Raw genomic sequence first — 17,572 nt, forward strand, 5'->3', positions numbered from 1 at the left:
AGGAATCAGGGAAAGAGAACCTTCAAAGAAAGCAAACTTGCAGTTCAAATTGAAAGAACTTTATGTAAACTTCAATGTATTTTCTTTCCTCTGTAATATTCTGCCTAAGCCACTCAATCAAGCAGGAATGACATGGAAAGAATGGGACTAATGCGAACAATGAATGATCCATAAATGTCTGTGAGATTATATAACTGAGGATTAGATGGCATACATGTGTGTGTGCATTTGGGGGAAAGGAGGAGTAACAGACAAGGGGAAAGAGGAGGAAACAATATCCCCAGTTACAGATACAGAACTCACTACAGTTCTTACTCAGTTTCCCTCTCTTCCCAAATGACAAATATTTTAACCAAGGGCAATCAGGCAGCTAAGGGATGAAAGCAAAAGAAAACCTAATTGTTAATGAATACACTTCAAAATATCCCTGGCTGAAATTGCACCATAACTGCAGTATCATGAAACACAGCTCATAGACAACCATGTTTATACTAAAGCAATTAACACACGGTACATTTCCTGCACTGTTATTATCATTGGCATTCTCTCTGTGTTTGTTACACATTTAGAGCCTTGGCAGGTTAAGAGATATTCTTATAAAGTTAAAAACAAAACGTTGCTGATTTGAAATGTACTCACTGTTATTTTTCAGGAACTCCTATATTTACTTTACACCATTCCCAGGGGAGAGCTGAACAGTTGCATTAGTTCTGCAAGGAAAAGATATTCAAAATAAACTTTGCAGAGGCTTTGAGCCAAAAAAACTTTACAAATGTAACTTTTTAGACCCAGTACCCACTTGCTCTACAAGGCTGCTCTACAAGGCTCGCTCTACTGTGGCTTTGCATAATCACCACCCACATTTCAGAACAATCATTTCATCTGAAATTCATCAGCGGTTTGATCACTTGTGTGAGCATAAACTTAGGAAAAGGAGCACACGCGCCCCCTCCCACCCCCCGAGAAGCTCTCGGCTGCCGGGTCGAGGGGGAGGCATGCCCTCGGAGGCGGCGGCTGGGTACCAACGCCGAGCTCGGCGCTGGCTGCCTGCGGGGATGCACTTGCTTCAAAGTTGAGCCTTCTCCTCCCGAGCGGCGCCCGCGGCGGTGCGGACACTTGCTGCGGCCGCAGTCTCCGCCCGGGCCCGACCCCGCGCATTAACCCCCGCGGGTCCGGCACGGCCGCTGCCCCTCACGCCGCCCCCCGGTGCCCCCGGTCCCGCCGGTCCCCCCAGCACTCACCCCCCGCGCCCGGCGGTGCGCGGCTCCCGTCCGCTGCCCTCGCCAGCGGCCTCCGGCCACCAGGAGCAGCCGGTGGCGGCCAGGGCTGCCCGGGGCACGGGAGGGGCTGAGGAGGGGACGGAGCGGGAGGAGGTGGTGGCGGCGGAGGAGGCGGGGGCGCCGGCGAAGTCGCGGCGGGGAGAACCGGGAGGCTGTGGCGGCACGGCCGGGGGCCGGCGGGCAGGGCAGGGCAGGGCGGCGGGAGGAGCCGCTGTGCGAGGCGAGGCGGGTCGGGCCGGGCCGTCCCCCGCCGGCAGCCGCCGTCCGAGGCCCCGCCGCACTGACAAGCACAGCGCTGCGCTTCCTCTTTCTCACAGCGGCCGCCCCCCGCCCGCACCTCCCGCCGCGGGGACCGGCTCCGGGCTCTCCCGGGCAGGTGCGGGGCTCGCCGGCCGCCGGCCCCGTCCCGTTCCTCCTCCCCGGCTGCCCTGCGCGCCCCTCCGCGCTCCCGCAGCGCCCGACCAGCGCCGCTGCCGCGTCCCCGCTCCGGACCGAGCTCTCCTACCTCCGGCGTGGGCAGCGTCCCCCGGCCCGAGCACAGCGGGGCCGCTCGGCCGCCCCCGCCGCGGGAGCCGCGCTCCGCTCCGCTCCTCGCCGCGCCGTGCCGTGCCGTGCCGCCGCCTCGGTGCGGTGCGCTGGGCTGCCCCCGGCACTATCCCATCCCGGGGCTCGCACAAGCACCCGCCGCTCTCACTTCCTCTTCCTTCCTCCTGCTGGCCGGGCCGCGATGTGCAGCCCCGGGCCGACTGCCGCCCGAGGGTCCCGCGGATCGGCAGCACCTGCGGGCGGGGGGCGACACCCGCTCCCGCCCCCGCCCGCTGCCGCTCCGCTTCCCCCGCGCGGGGGTGCGGCTGGCGTCCCTCCTCCTGCAGCTCCTAAACGAGGGATCCGGGGCTCCCTCCTCGCCTTTGGAATAGCCGTTTGTGCTTTGATGCCGCTTCCCTTCCCGGAGAGCCGCCGCCGCCGAGCAGCCCTGCAGCGGGCACGCTGCGGCGCACGTCTGTGTGCTCGCCCCCGGAGCGAGCGAGCCGCCGCGGGAGCCCAGCCGGGCCGGGCCGGGCCGGGACCCGCCGGGAGGGGGCGGCCGCTGCTCCGCTCCGCGCCCCTGCCCCGCTCCCGCTCGGTGCCCGCGGCCGCCCAGGCCCCGGTGCTTCAGCATCCCCGCGGCCCGCCAGCGCCGGCGAGTGACGAGCGCCCAACTCGTGGGTTTTGCTCGCTGGAAAAGTCAAATATCAAATATCAGTTCTCCGTCTTCCTGAAAGAAAAGTGATCAATAAGCTTTGGTTTATTTTTCTTTAATGCCTTTACCCACAGTTACTGTGTGAACTACACAGGGTATGTCAACCTGCAAACCATCAAATTATATCTTCTAATACCAGACAGTGAGGGTGGTGTTTTCCTTATTTTTTTTTTCTGAAGTCCTGTACATTTCACTTTGACAAGAACTGATAGCCACGAAGCCTGCTTGTGGTACAGCAACTATTACTGTGTGGTGTAACTTATTGTGAACTATCCCATCATACATGAAGACCAAAACCTGCAGAATTACTGATTCTAATCTTGCATATAATTATGTACAAGAGGATCTTTATGCAGGGTAATAATTCCCAGTGATTTCCCATAAAGCCACTCTTCTGTAACACCCAAGTCCTCAAACCACAATAATGCTGTTATGCATCAGCTGATATTTAAGAGGCTCATTGCTCTGAAAGTCCCACAGCTGCCTGCTAGGATTTTATACCCAGCAGAATTGCTGTGGGCTTTCCAGAAGAGGAAGGAGACTTCTTTCCCTCCTTAGACTGTAATGCACCATGTCAGCAATACACCAGCTCTAAGCAAACACTCCGTGTTAGATCTGAGCAAATACGCCGGTGTGAGGCAATAAATGGCATGACTCACCTGAGTCACAGAGGAATGTTTTTATAGGACTAGAGCAGAGATTCCACTAAGTGACAGGGGCTAAGAGTAGACCCCAAAACCATGGAAGCTCCTTTTCGTGCATGAAGAAACTGTCTGCCTGGTCCCCCCTCCTCTGGCAGCTTTCAGGCAGGTGTGTGGCACAGGTGACAGCAACGAACACTGGGGGAGCTGGGCAGGAAACATCACCATTCTTCATCCTAAAACTTCACCACGGCAGCATTCCCTTTAATCAAGGAACATTTTTCTAAAGCCATTGAGTTTTAGGACCTCCTTGAGCACTGAAATTCATGGAGAAGCTGGACTTCGCATACGGAAATGAATACACTGGTTCCTGTGTTAAATACACATTTTTAATCACATTTTCACATTGCTTTATTAAAGAACTCCAACACATGATATCCATATGTGATATATTTCTTATTAAATATCCTGAAAACACTTATCAAACCATCTCAAGAGTTTCTCACAGATGCAAAAGTTTTATTGAAAGAGGGATAATATCCACAGCAAGTAAACGGTGATTAAGTTTGCATTTGAACAGTTTCCATAATCCTGAGACTTTTCCCCTACATTTGTTACATGCATTTTGGTGCTTCACATAGAAACCAGAGTGTTTACAACTTAGAAAAGGGCATAGTAAATACAATACCAGGTGTGCAACAGGATGATGTTTATTTAATTTTCCAATATTGGCTCAGTTTTCCAGTATGGTCGCAGGGGATGTAAATATACAGATATACAGTGTTTGGAAAGATATTTGAGTGAACAATATTTAAAATGCAAAATTTCATTCTTCATGTTTCAATTTTCTCTCATGCTCAACAACAAAAATCATTTACATTGATTTCAGCTGTATATTACCATAATAGTTGGATTTTGAACAGTGCAGGAGAACGGTAATTTACCAGTGCTATTGTAGCACAGTTTAAAAGAAAACTTGTGAAAAGAAAAATTCTACTAGCTTCTGGAAAAAAACTCAATACAAAATTCTACTGCACAGTTCAAGAGAACAAGCTAGAAAACTGGAAACTTTCTCTTTATTCCTATTCCAATCTAATATCCATAGTATGGCAGCCATTGCACCAAGATTGGGATTACTTTTGGTCTTCAAAAGTCCAGGGAACCTCTACTCAGGATAGATATGTACCGAAGCACTGGGCTGCTATGGTTATTTCCTGATTTATTTAGTAATAGTCCCTTTTCTGATGTCTGCTACGAAAGTGCGCCTTAACTTCACAGCTGATGTGTTTACAGCCAAAGTCAGAGTGGATCATAAGACATGGGCATAAGATGTTTGCCAGATAATTCTAGAAAGCCAGAAGAGGGAGTGCAGGAACAGAAAACACCAAGAATGAAGCATTTTAATTTGTGTGCCTATTTCAGTTACAACCTTAAAGAGACGTAGATAGATAGATAGATAGATAGATAGATAGATAGATAGATAGATAGATAGATAGATAGATAGATAGATAGATAGATAGATAGATAGATAGACAGATAAAAGAATTTCCAGGAAGAACTACTGCATGGCTGTGCTGACAACAAAGATATTTCAGGATAGTCCAGTAGGTGCTAATCACCTGTAGAAACCCAGCCTGTTGAAATCTCCCCTTGACTGACCCCAAAACTGTATAAATCATCAAAGCCATTAGTCACTTCTGAGAGTGAACACCTTAGATCCTGAGATAAAAGAGTTCCTGACAATTTTTGAAGAAGTTTTGTTATAGTACTTCTGGCCAAAACTTTCCTGATGCAAAAATTATCCAAAATTGCCTTTGTTACACCCAATTGGAAAGATGGTTGGATTTTAGTGTGCTTAGAGGCTTTATGAAGACCAGTATTTTAATGGTATATAAGTAATAACCTACAGAACCTTGTTCATAACCATTAAAGCATACCATAATGCTATCTGTGATATAGAAACAGGATAAAGAATCATTATTACATTTTTACTTTTTAGACCCTACAGATAAATTTCCCTTTTTTAACAACACAATCTATTGTGTTTGAATGAGAATATTTTGTCTGTGCACATGTTCATTTTGTGAGGGTTTTTTTCCCAGGGGAATTAAGCCCTGGGAACAAAATATTAAAACCATGCTTATTGGGCCATTTCTTTATACTGGTGATAATGCTGTGATGAGCCTTCCTCTCTTGTAAATTATTCTGCAACAGATTAAAGAGTGAACATGAAAAAAACTGAGTATCTGAACTGTGCATGTATAGACTAGTAGATATTTTTAATAGGTCTGAAGATCTGACCAAAATTCATAAAAAATAACATAAATTAAAATGGTCTGTTAGAAGAAGCTTCAAGCTTCTGCATTTTTCTAAAATGCAGTATTCTTGCAGATGTCCATGCTTGAGTCCCTAAATTATAGTTACTGGTTTGCTGTTTATATGTATGAATTTTATATTCATATGTACATACCTAATACATGCATTTGGTGCAGGACAATTACACAAGGTCAGGATGATGAAAGGGTTGTTATGACTCAGTTTTAGGGTACCTATTTAGACTTTCAAAATCTGCTTTTGTATATTCATTTGTATTTAACAAATGAATGTTGAGAAAGTGATGACCTTTGCGGTATGGCCAGCTTAATGAAGAAAGAAATAAATCTCACATAAGAATGGTTTTAATTAACCTAGGAAGTCTCATTCTAAAAAGTAGTTTGGGTCTGTTTATGGACTTATTTCCATGTCATCTGTTTAAATATCTACAATAAGATAATTATTAGAAATTAAGACTGTGTAATTATTATACTTATGATCATTACACTAGTTGTGAAATCCAAGCAGGAAAATGAAGAGGTCAGGAATGGCCATTAACCTAATGTATTTCTATGAAGAAAAGCACGCCTCTGCAAATTGTTTTCGCTGCCACTTGCTGGTCTTTTGTATTTTAGTTTGCCTTTAAGAACTTCTTCAGGGGTTAGAATCATAGATTGGTTGGAAGGGACTTTAAAGATACCTAGTTCCAAGCCCCCTGCCATGGTCAGGGATACCTTCCACCAGACCTGGTTGCTCAGACCTTCATCCAGCCTGGCTTGAACAGGGATGGGACATCCATAGCTTCTCTGAGCACCCTGTTCCAGTGCCTCACCACCCTCACAGCAAAGAATTTTCTCCTCATTTCCTACTCTCTTTCAGTTTGAAGCCTCTTGTCCTGTCATTACATGCCCTTATAAAAAGTTACTCTCCATCATTTTTATAAGCCCCCTTTAAGTATTGAAGTGTGACAATTATGTCACCATGAAGCCTTCTCTTTTCCAGCTTTTCCTTGTAGGAGAGCTGCTCCATCCATCCTGAGGCCATCCGGGGGCCTCTGGACTCACTCCAAGAGGTCAGTGTCCTTCCTGTGTCCTCCCAGAGCTGGATGCAGCTCCCCAGGTGGGGTTTCACCAGAGCAGAGGGGCAGAATCCCCTCTCTGGTCCTCTGGCCCAAAGCAGCAGTTGCCCACCCTGCTTTGGATGGCATCCTGTCCTTCAGATGTGTCAAACTTTCCGTAGCATAATCAGCTTAGGTGAATATTGGGGTGAAGAGACAGAATAACCACTTTGTAGGACAGCATGTTCAGTATGTAGTACCTGAACAGCAAGAATACAGAAGTAATTGCTTTTGACACTCATGTTCATGAGCAACAAGATCTAGAAGTGATTTAATCACTATCTGCTTCTATGTGAAAAAGAAAAATTTAGAAAGAGCTATAAACATCTAAGAAAAACAAAAAAACAATTTCATGTTGAAGTTCAGCAAGTTCTGAACTTCAGGGGAGCTTCTCTTCTGCTGCAGTGGAAACAATTAACCATTGGAGCTGGTTATCATACATTGGTCCTAACCAGAAAAGTTTAAAACAGACCAGGCATTTTACCATGACACTGGTGCAAGCTAAATGTTATTTTTATAATTTCATAGAAGAAAACTCAATAGAAGGAATAGCCCAGTGAGTGGTTTTCACCCTCCATTCCCAGGGCTTAATTCATCCATCACAGATGTGAGGAGAAATAGCTCTTTGGGTAGAAACAGCTTCTAATCATCCTCAAATGATGAAAAAAGTGTTTAATGCTTGGCCTAGGGAATGGGATGCTGATTATCAGTCATCTTAGGGAACAGACCATGACATCCAGTTGTGCACCTTGACAAAGGAATGCAACCAGGCAGGCTCCCAGCCCTGGCCAGCTGCTGGTTGTGTGGCTGCTGGCAATCCTGCCCCCTCGCTCCGTGTAACACCAGCTGTTTATCAAAAGTCCTCGGAGAAGGCACTGGAGGAATTTTGATCACCTTTCCAAGTGATAACCGAGTTGTTTGCTGCATGCCATGTTTTCTTCTCTACCACACAGTGATTTTCCTAATGTCTGTAACATTTTATGATAAAGCCTCCTATGTGTTTCAACAACATTTAAATATCAATATTTTTTCCTGCTTGTTTTAATCTTCCTTTTATTCCCTCATCTGGAAAGGATAGAGCTGGGCAGCCAGGGAATGGGTACTCCTGGGTTTTGACTCAAGTGTAAGCCTTTAATCCACCACAGAATTGTGGGCGAACTGTATGAGTTTTAAGAATTTATTTTCTCCCCTGTCTCTTTCTTTTCTTTCCTTTTATTCTGTTGTTGAGGGTTTATTGTTTACTTATTTGTTTATTTTTTAAATTTGCCAGAGTTTAAGCTCTAAGTTCTCCAAGACAGATTTTTTTTCTCAGTGTAGATAACCAATATATTTCAACTCCAATTTCATTTGGGGTCTCCAGTTGCAAGTGCAGCACAGTTATTATCAACTAACCTAGCTTTGTGAAGACACTCACTGAATTTTAATTGAGATTTCTTTACCCCTCTGCTATCCTTGCAGATAATAGCATTTTGTACTGGCCAGTACAAAACCCAAAGAAAACTTAGACAAGAAAAGCTCCAAAACTTATGATCTGCTCAGTCTTTCAACAGGCTGAAAACCTTCTTTAATATTCACCCATTTTCTAGTCACCTTGTCTTCTGTGGAGATTAATATTTGATAAAAGTGGCCTATTTTTATCAATTTAGCAGCTGTGTTGTATGTGCAGTTGAGGTTTGAAGAGTACTAAGCCATGCCACGGTCTACTACAGATCTTTAATATTAAAAGACATGTTCATAGAATCATAAACCCGTAGAACAGTTTGGGTTGTAGGAGGCCTCAAAGATCATCTGCCCTTGGGTGTCCCATGGGCAGGACACCTTCCACCAGGTGCTCAAAGTCCAACCTGCCTTGAGTACTTCCAGGGATGGGGCATCCACAGCTGCTCTAGAAACCTGTTCCGGTTCCTCACCACTCTCACAGGACAGCATTTCTTCCTAATAACTACTTTAAATCTATCAAATCCCTGTGTTCTGTCACTACATGCCCTTATAAAATGTTCCGTTCTTTCTGTGGAGCAGCAGTGCTCAATAGGCAAAAAGGACGTCAACAAGCAAGAAAGATAAGCTCTACCCAAACTCATGATAAATGCCACCCGTTCCCCAAAATGCAGAGTTTAACATGTAGGGAAAACAAGCAGGTACAGACAAAATCAGAGAAGTAGTGCAAGGTCTGTCTCCAGCAATGACAGAGCACAAATTATTCCTAATCAAGCTCAGGTTCTCCTGTCCCAGGTCACAGTGTGACAAATAGGGCTGCACAAGCAAATCCTCCCTAGGACTTACAAGTCTTTTGACAGATTTTTCACTTTTCTTGCTGGAAATAGCAGACTGTTCTGTCTATCATCCATTCTAATTCCTTCATAACATTAATCGATGAACAGCAACTGCTGGCAGCAGAGCAGCAATAGATGGAGAGCACAGACTCACTGCTCCAAGGTGTGCTGGATGCCCACTTCTCTAATGAGGTGATTAACTCCAGCTGCTTCACTGAATGAACCCACACAAACAAGTGGCACTCCAGCAGCAGCAGAAGCAGCACAAATGCACTTGTAAATGCCTTTCAGCATTCACACTTGGCCTTTCTCCCTTCTGCATTTATTATTCCATTATTACGGAAAGTCACTTTGCCTATAAAATATTTTGCCCTGCTGTCACATTTTATTTTGCATATTTCTTGAGGAGTGTAATGCTCATGGCTGAAAATGCCTGTCCCTGCCAAAAAAATTCATGATGCTTCAGAGCTGGCTAAAAAGAACTTTTTAAAGCATCCTAACCTTTGAGCACACATCCCTTAGATAGCACAGTATCCTACATAATGTCCATTTAGAATAAACATATACAAAAACTGGGTGGCAATTTTCCAAATGACTCGCTTCAACGCACACAGTTCTTCAGAGAAGTGGAAAGGCTCTAAGTGTTATGTATTATTCACATCATTGTTGGACTATACTAAATTAGAGGAACTCTGAAAAGCCCAGGCAAAGGTCTTGTAGGTAGCACTGTGTCCTGTTATGAACTGATGAAGGTGATTCACTAGTCTTACTCCCTCATGTTTTAATATGGTTCTCCTAAGTACTTACATCTTTCATGCCTCCTGTTGTTTTTTCCCCTTTTTTATCCTCCTTTTATTCAATAGCTCAAAGCGCTGTCTGCTTTTATTGTCAAGGCCTTGAAGTTAGAGCCTTCAATATTTTTCATTGCTAATACATTGTGGTCACTGCATTACATCTTTTCTATTTAACCTTTTCTTGTAACTCTCAACACTTTCCATGTGGCTTTCCTGCCTGTTTCACCTGATGTGAGCAAGGCCATCCTTTGGCAAGGCTTTGGGGCAGGTTTCCTTCCCAGATGACAGTGATAAGGGTGGAGAGGAGGACAAAGGTGGGGTAGGGCTTGGTCAGTCAGATTGGTACAGACAGGGAAGCAGCAGCCTTGGTCCGCAGCCTGGCGTTTAAAGATTAACTGGAAAAGGGTATTTACAATTATTTATGAGCTGCTGTAGCTATGTGGCAAATTTTCTTTGCTGTGGAGCTCGTAATCTCTGGCAAAGGGCGAGGCAGAGGACTGGAGGCTGCAGTGCCTCAAATGCCCTGGCCTGAACCAGCAGAGTTTGAATCCAAGGTTTCCATCTGGAGAGTTACCATCACCCTGTGAATGTCACGAGTTCAGTTTCCAAGCCTGAGGTCAGAGACAGGAGAATTATCTATTTGCTGAAGTGTGGTTTTAAGTCAACAGCAACTCTTCATGTATTCCTGTCAAACTTGATGGATACTTTGGGTTAAAACATTATTTTTTTAAAAAGAGAAAATTTTTAGGCTGGCACTTCTAAATGAAAAAAACATGGCAAAGCTTGTGAAATTTGAAGACATAAGCTATCTAAAATTCCTATTTTTTAAAAAAATGCAGAAAATTAAATATTTTATTTAGTATGAAATAAAATAAAACAAAATGGGGTACAAGACGGTCATTTTGGTACCACAACAAAGTTTTAAAAAATTAAAATTCTTATACAAATATATTTATAAAGATACATAAATTTAATTTAAGATAAATTATTTTTCAAATCAACTAAAAAAACCAACTCCAGAGCATGGGAAATATTTTCCAGTTCAACTAACAAATCGATGGACTCCTTACTGTGAATGTCTCCCTCACACCCTTCTTAATGGCTTAACAGTAAAAGGACTGAACATCTGCAACTCCTACTCAAGTTGGACATTTAGTATTCATAGGCCAATAGAATCATCTGAATGTGCAGCAGTTGGGGGGAGGGGGGGAAAGTCCTTAATTTGCCACAAGTGCATAAGTGGTGGTAGAAGTGCTTAAATTTACACCCCCCTGCCTGAAAGCATTGACTACTACAAAAGGATTGCAATTCTCCTGCCTTGCAGGGAGGCTAAATTCCTGCCCCAGGATACAAGATGCCCCTGCTGTCTTCTCAATCTAAATTGAGGGGAAAAATGTGTCCTTTTAGGTCCCAAGGACTAATTAGTCAATGCTTGTAAAGATCTCTGAAGGTGAAAAGTGTATCCAAGCTTTACCATGACAGATGGCTATGCTTTCATTTTAAAGGTTTTCCTTAAAAAAGCTGTTTTGTGGAAGCCCTTTCTCTCTTCACTGTCCACTAGTGCAGATGATTCATTTTGAACTGGTGTACAGATGGGGGAACAGGATGGCCAAAACCTCTGTTCTGGCTGTGAGCATTCAGAAAGAAGAACCTTAAATATTGATTTACTTTATGAACCAGAGTTCCCTACTGTCTTGCAGTCGTGTAAAATATCATAAAATGCTGCCAATTCTGCTTGTCTCTTCTCTTTCCCATCTGTGATAGTTTCACAGAATATCTTCCCAAAATAAATGAAGTGCAAGACCTCTGGAGAATGGAATGGTCTGTGTGCCACTGAAAGTAGTGTACTACACCATGTTCCCACACCTGTCTTCATGCCCTGTTGCAATTAGCATCTTGCACAGATCCTTGAGCATATGTTTGCTTTGTCATCCTGTGGAATATTCCACTACACTACACTACAGCAAGCTGTCAAAGCCTTTGCTGAAAGAAATAATGACTAATGATTTATGCTAAAATCAGCACTGCAATCCTCTGCTGCAAAAACTGCTGTGGTGTAAAAACAGCAAGAAGACAGCTCACAAGGTTTTGCTGATTGTTTCCAAAAGAATGGCACAGAATTGATAAGCCGTAGTCTCATGCTTATGTACAGCACGTGTTTTATGGAAGAATCCAGAGGGAGAGAATACAAAAAATGCAGGAAGGATTTTGCAGGCTGACCTTGCTAACCATATCATGCCTGCCCACTAGAACTGCTCAGAACAGCAGCCCTTTCCAAGTGACAATATTGTAGAGTCCAGGGTACTCCTACAGATATCAGTACAGTACACTCATTGATAAAGGGTAATATAAACCTTCTAAAGGAAGTTTTTTTCTTTTTTTTAAATACTCATAAATAACTGACCATTTTTCCACAAACATATTTTCAATGGTGCTGTTTCCTGTGAAATTTTTTAGCCAGCAAAATTCTAAAAAGCTTGATTAGGCTAGATATGATTTAGGTTTTGGTTTGGCTTTCTTCCCTTCTTCCCCACAGTTTTTGTCTTAATCTATATGCATGTTAGGTACATCCATGTTGACAACAGCTCCCAGTCATTGCTATATCATTGAGTTAGACACATTTCTTGGCATTTGGTGGTTGGCAGCTGATCTGATGTGTGAAGTTGACTCTGTTTTTTATTTCTTTTCCATGGGAAAATGGGGCCTACAGGGCTGGTGAAGAGTTCAGCAGAGTAAGGATAAGAAGCTTTCTGCAAGAAGCATGAAATCAGCAACTCTACAATGTTGGGCCACCAAGCTGGAAAGACTTTAACTCTCAGTGCTGCTGTGGAGACTCCCTGCTTTATCTTCAGCAGAAAGCTGGACTCTTCCAACCTCTGTGTTTCTTTCTGATGAATGTTCAAGCTGCTTCCTCTGCAGCTTGTAGGATCTGCCATGCCTCAAAAAGGAGCTTCTCAGATGGCAGCTCTCACACTTCAATATCAGGTCACACTAGAGGCATGGGGTGCTCAAGCCTTAACCTGAAATGCTACTTAGAATTACTACTACTGAAATGGACTCAGAATTTTGATGTGGTTGGAGTTTTCTCTGCACCTACTTGCTTCCCTATTGATCCAAGTGAGGAGCCAGGAAGATATTTGTTTGGAAAAAATACTGCTGATCAAAAGAAAACTCACTTTGCTGTGATGTTAACCAGAATCGAGTTATCACATAAGGTCTCTGTCCATATCCTGTTTGTCCTGATGCTGGTTGAATCATCTACATCTCACTCTTATTTCTGACTTCAGGTTGTGTCCTGTAACATTAGTCAAATTTTTCAGTAATTGCAACTTTTTTTTACATTAGAAAGAGATACTAAAGCAAAATCTGTTATCTTTGATGCAGACTTGCCAGTTTACAGAGGATGTAAATAAACTGCATTTCCCTTAGTATAAGGGAAATCAAACAACAGCAGAAGACAAGTTGATGGATTACATGACTTTGTTCATCTATACTTAGTCCAAAACTTTCCTTTGTATGTTTTGCTCAGTGCTCCAGCTATGTTGCTTGGGCATTTCTATCACTACTTCTTTGATATGTCCTGCTATTCATAATTTAACACTGTTCCAGTGAACACTTCAATGCCACTCCCTCCTCTTCCATTGTTTATCCCTGGACATCTCCTCAGATGGAAGAGATGAATGGACTGAAGTCAGCCTGTGTAATGTTGGTCTTTTGAACAGCGTTTGGTGCTCACTAATTATTCACTAATTATTTCTTAACTGTTCTGTAGCTGGTTCTTGGTATTTTCAAGATCTGTTTCATCATGGACATGACTTAAAAACCTCTCTGCTCTCTTTTTTTTTTTTTTTTTTTTTTTTCCCATATCTCCTCTGCTGTTGGTTTCTCTTTTGGCACTGCCTAAGAAGAAAGGCAAAGAAAAATTTCCAAAGAAACATTTCAGTCTCTTAATTAATGAAATTAGGTTCACTTTGGGAGTCCCCCAAAAATGTTGAACCTCATTCTTGTGCAGTAGATTGGCCCACTGTCTTGATAGAATTATTCTTAATTGTGTCACAGCAGTTTTCCCTTTTGTTCATGTACACATCTCCAAATATTGCTCCTCTCACTGTGCGGTTCTTTAGGTTCATTTGAATCATTTATCTTGTGGCTTTAGCAGCCATCAGGTCATTTTATTCTCTTCCTTGGGAACCACATTTGTTCAAGATTTTGCGTTTTAGAATTATAGAGTGAGGGGGCTTATTTTATCTCAGAAAGGCAGCAGCTCTGTCGCCCCCTTCCTTCCCATTTTTTGTCACTCATCTCATCATCAAAGGGTTGTTTTGACAAGAGTCAGGCAGTTTTATTTCTTTGGATTTTTTCTCCCAGGCTCTTCCTTCCCATGACTTGACACCATCCCACTACAAAGACTCACGGATTCTGACACTGACAGTCATCAATAAAACAACAAGATGCAGGCATCACAACCCAAAATCCATCTGAGTCCTTTCTACACAGCAGATAAAATGCATCTTTGTCTTCATCCTACACATTGGTAGGAGCTTTTTGCTCAGTGTTGATGAGTTCTCCAGGCTGCCATTTGAGTACAGCAGAGAAAATTCTTTCTCATATGGGAATACACTGGTAGTTGCCTGTTTATTTGTGCTCTGACAGTTCTTCCACAGGAGATCAAACCAATCACCCCAGTCATGCACCTGGTGCTTTATGAAAGATCATTGTTTATTTGCTCTTCTGGCCAGCCTGTACACACACAGGGCTGCAGCGCCTACATGAAGCAGATAATGGCTTTTAGAGGGCTTTTTTTGCACCATCAAGCACTGCAAACATTGCTTCCTGACAGTCAGGGAACACGTGTGCAGTACAGGTACCATCTTCTCCCACTGCCTCACCTGGGCGTCTTGTCCATGGCAGATCTGGGGGAATCAGCTGCTCTAACCAAACAGAAGAGCAGACCCCAAACCCTAACCCAAACCCAAACCAAAGAGCAGCTTACTCTGGAGATATGTGTCTTACAAAAATTTATAAACAAAATTTTATGATTTTGTTTCCAGAAAACCCAAACAGTTCCCTGACTGGCACCAGCCCCACATACAGTTTAGAATAAGATGCTAGACACACAAACAGGAGAAACTAGAAAAAAGTTTGTATAGCAGGACAAGAATTGTAACCCCTCACTCCCCAGTATGTCTTGTAAGCTTAGACCAAAAAAAGACTATGTCTAGGCTTCCCAGCATCAGCAGGCAGTTCTAAAGACTTTCTCTCAGTTCAGCGCCTTCAAAATTGTCCTTTTTTTCCCCATATGGCATATTACAAGCTGTAGCTTGGGAACAAGTAAGTTGCTGAAGCACTTTAAAAGTATTTTTCCAGAGAATGGCTCTGGCTCTTCTTGTTTTCTATAATCACAACATCAAAACAATGTCTGCTAAAAATACAGGCAGCTAAAAAAAGGTGGGAAGAATGTGTTCACTTTGGTTTGTATCACACAGTTTGATGCAGTTTTTGCTGCAGAATGAGAGCAGCTGTGCTGTAATTAACAGTCTGGTACAGAGAAGGTGGTCATTTGTTCTTGGAAATCACTGGGGTTTTGGTTTTTTGTTTTTTCCCTAGAGATGGACTAAGCAAGCACTTGCTAGACATTTGTTCTTTTGTGATGTACAATTATTAGCATGTGTTGTTACAGGTTTTCCACTTATTGCAACATAGACCTTCATAAATAAAAAGAGGTACCCTGAAGGCTCTCTGTGAAATATGAAGGTGTTCAAAGATCTACTTTCACCTCCTCAGAAGAGTTTACAAATAAGCCAAATAGCTGCTTTATTTTTGACAAATGGTGAGCCTGAAAATAAAAATAACTACTGCTTGTTAGGATCACTAGGAGGAAGGGGTTTCTGAACAGTTTGTGAGGGTGCAATCTATTGTGGAAAGAGTACTAAAACAGATCACTGAATGGATCTGCTGAGGATGAGGAAACCTAATTATTTGCTGTAATTAGTTCCCTCCCAAGATGAGGAGGCCAGATGCTGGAGTGGCATGGCTCAGCAGCCACCCATTAAAATCAAGAGGCCTCAAGTGGTTTTCTCCAGCTGGGAGTCTGGTCCTTGGCTGCCTGTTGCAATCATGGATCTGAAACAGACCTGTTTGATGTGGGATGTCACAGAATTCACAGAGTGACTAGGTTGGAAGAGATCTTCAAGATCATTGAGTCCAACCCATGCCACCTCAACTAAACCATGGCACCAAATCCTACACACTGTTGTGGTTTAATGTAGTTCAGTTACACACATGAGAAACAGAACACTAGTACAGTTCCATAGGCTCAGAGAAACTTCACTATTCCCAACTAACACTGAACAATGTCTGGGTCTTTTGCTAAGAATCAAAGTGTTGAGTTGTGCATGGATCTTGGGCCTTCAAAGAGACAGGAGCAGTTGTTGGTTGTTGTAAAGTTGTCTATTGCATGAATACATCAGCCTTGAAGGCAAAGAGTTCAGAGTATTAAAGTCTGTGCTAAAACCTTTCTGGCATAGAGTCCTGAGCAGAGGCAGCAGAACCAGTAGCAGCTACCAGAAGCTACTGCCACTTTTTTTGCACCTCAATGCAGGGCAGTTTTATTCATAAATCATCCAATCAGCTAAAAACACGATCATAAAACATTCTTCCTACATCTATCTGAGCTTAAATCTAATGTGCGGAAGTAGTGTCAGTTTTTACACAAAATCTACACATATAGTTCTGTCTGTTCACACAAATAGTTCTATCTGTTCTACCTGGAAATGCAAGCAATGTTCTGCTGAGTTTTCTCTATATCTGGAGCTAAGTTAATTTTGTGAAAGATATCACTACTGAACTTTAAGCTAGGCTTTAGGGTTTTTTTCCTAGTTAACACAGTCTCTTAAGGCACTTAAGATATATTTCTACTTACTTAAAACTAAAACTTACACTCCTACTTAATGTCTGTGTGGCTTAATATATTTCATTTTCTGTAAAGGTTCCCATTCAATCCCTGCATTCCTTTCTCTCTCTGAGGGACTCAGAGGGGCCTCTATTTCATACACTCCTACATCAAAGAAATGACAAAGCAGAGCTTTAGCTTTAGACCTAAACCATACAATATGTAATAAAAGAATCACATTTTTTGCAGCACTCATTTCTGGAATTTCTGAAAGTGGTATATTTTTCCAAACCCAGTATCATCACAGCATGTAGCTATATTAGCTCTACAGAGCACCAATTTCTCTCTACAGTTTGCTCTCAAGAACCTTTTAGAATGTTTTCCCTAGGTGATGAGCAGTTCAGAACTAGCTTCTTTTGAGGTGTTACGTTTAGTCATCTCTTTGTGTGAAATAGAAAGGAGACAGAAAGGAGACCTTTAATGAAATACCCTTGAGAAGAGTTCTGGAAAAGGTAGGAGAAAAAAAAAAAATCAGGATCTGAGAAAGAAGACAGCATAAAGGCCAGAAGCGGCTATATAGTTTTACCAAGGTTACTGGGGACAAAAGAACCTAAACAAGCCTCATTTATTCTGCAAAGCAAACCACAAAAAAACAATTGTTAGGCACAATGCGATTCATAGTACAAGGATTCAGGTTGTACGTCTGCTTACCTGGGGTCGTGAAGTAGCTTCAAAACCTTTTCACCTCACATTTGAGGCAGCTGCTCCCTCACTCCTGTTGCATTTGGTATCAGTTTGGGGTGATCTCATCATTGACTCAGTCTCCTAATCACGCTTGTCACAGATGGGTGCTGCTGAAAACAGCTAGTAATTAATTTACAGAAGATCAGGAATAGTGGAAAAACATTACTCATTCAATTAAAACTACTGGTATTGCTGGATCTGAAATCAAAACTGCTTATTAAGCAATAGGAAGAGATTTCTGCTCTGTTCTTTTTAGCATTTACTTTCTTAGGTAAGAT

The 17,572-nt window shown here is 43.0% G+C and overlaps 2 protein-coding genes across 6 annotated transcripts in view; both read right to left on the minus strand.

Moving 5' to 3' along the window:
• ELMO1 (engulfment and cell motility 1) overlaps positions 1–17,355 on the minus strand; it is a 316,899-nt gene extending 299,544 nt beyond the window's left edge. The window contains exons 1-2 of one of the 5 annotated variants that reach the window (XM_063156989.1): positions 1,786–1,841; positions 640–710 (exon numbers count right to left, since the gene is read on the minus strand). The gene's annotated coding sequence lies outside the window, so the exon portion shown is untranslated. Of the gene's footprint in view, positions 1–639; positions 711–799; positions 822–1,241; positions 1,261–1,785; positions 1,842–17,261 lie in introns of those variants that run through there. The other 4 variants (XM_063157023.1, XM_063156998.1, XM_063157008.1 and 1 more) reach the window with 4 other exon arrangements.
• On the minus strand, positions 1,192–2,439 carry LOC134427016 (WAS/WASL-interacting protein family member 3-like). Its single transcript, XM_063172890.1, has 2 exons — positions 1,975–2,439; positions 1,192–1,785 (listed from the first exon to the last, which is right to left on the minus strand). The coding sequence occupies exons 1-2, from the start codon at positions 2,437–2,439 to the stop codon at positions 1,192–1,194; spliced, it is 1,059 nt and encodes a 352-aa protein (XP_063028960.1).
• Positions 17,356–17,572: the final 217 nt, after the last annotated feature.

Source organism: Melospiza melodia, chromosome 1 (assembly GCF_035770615.1).
Source record: "Melospiza melodia melodia isolate bMelMel2 chromosome 1, bMelMel2.pri, whole genome shotgun sequence".
Lineage (NCBI taxonomy): Eukaryota > Metazoa > Chordata > Aves > Passeriformes > Passerellidae > Melospiza > Melospiza melodia.

Bases quoted from the DNA above. Each gene is read 5' to 3' on its own strand.
- LOC134427016 (XM_063172890.1), bottom strand. From the start codon at position 2,439: ATGCTGAAGCACCGGGGCCTGGGCGGCCGCGGGCACCGAGCGGGAGCG. The intron at 1,786-1,974 runs GTGAGAGCGGCG...CCCACGCCGGAG, and splicing joins GCAGGAGGAAGGAAGAGGAA to GTAGGAGAGCTCGGTCCGGA.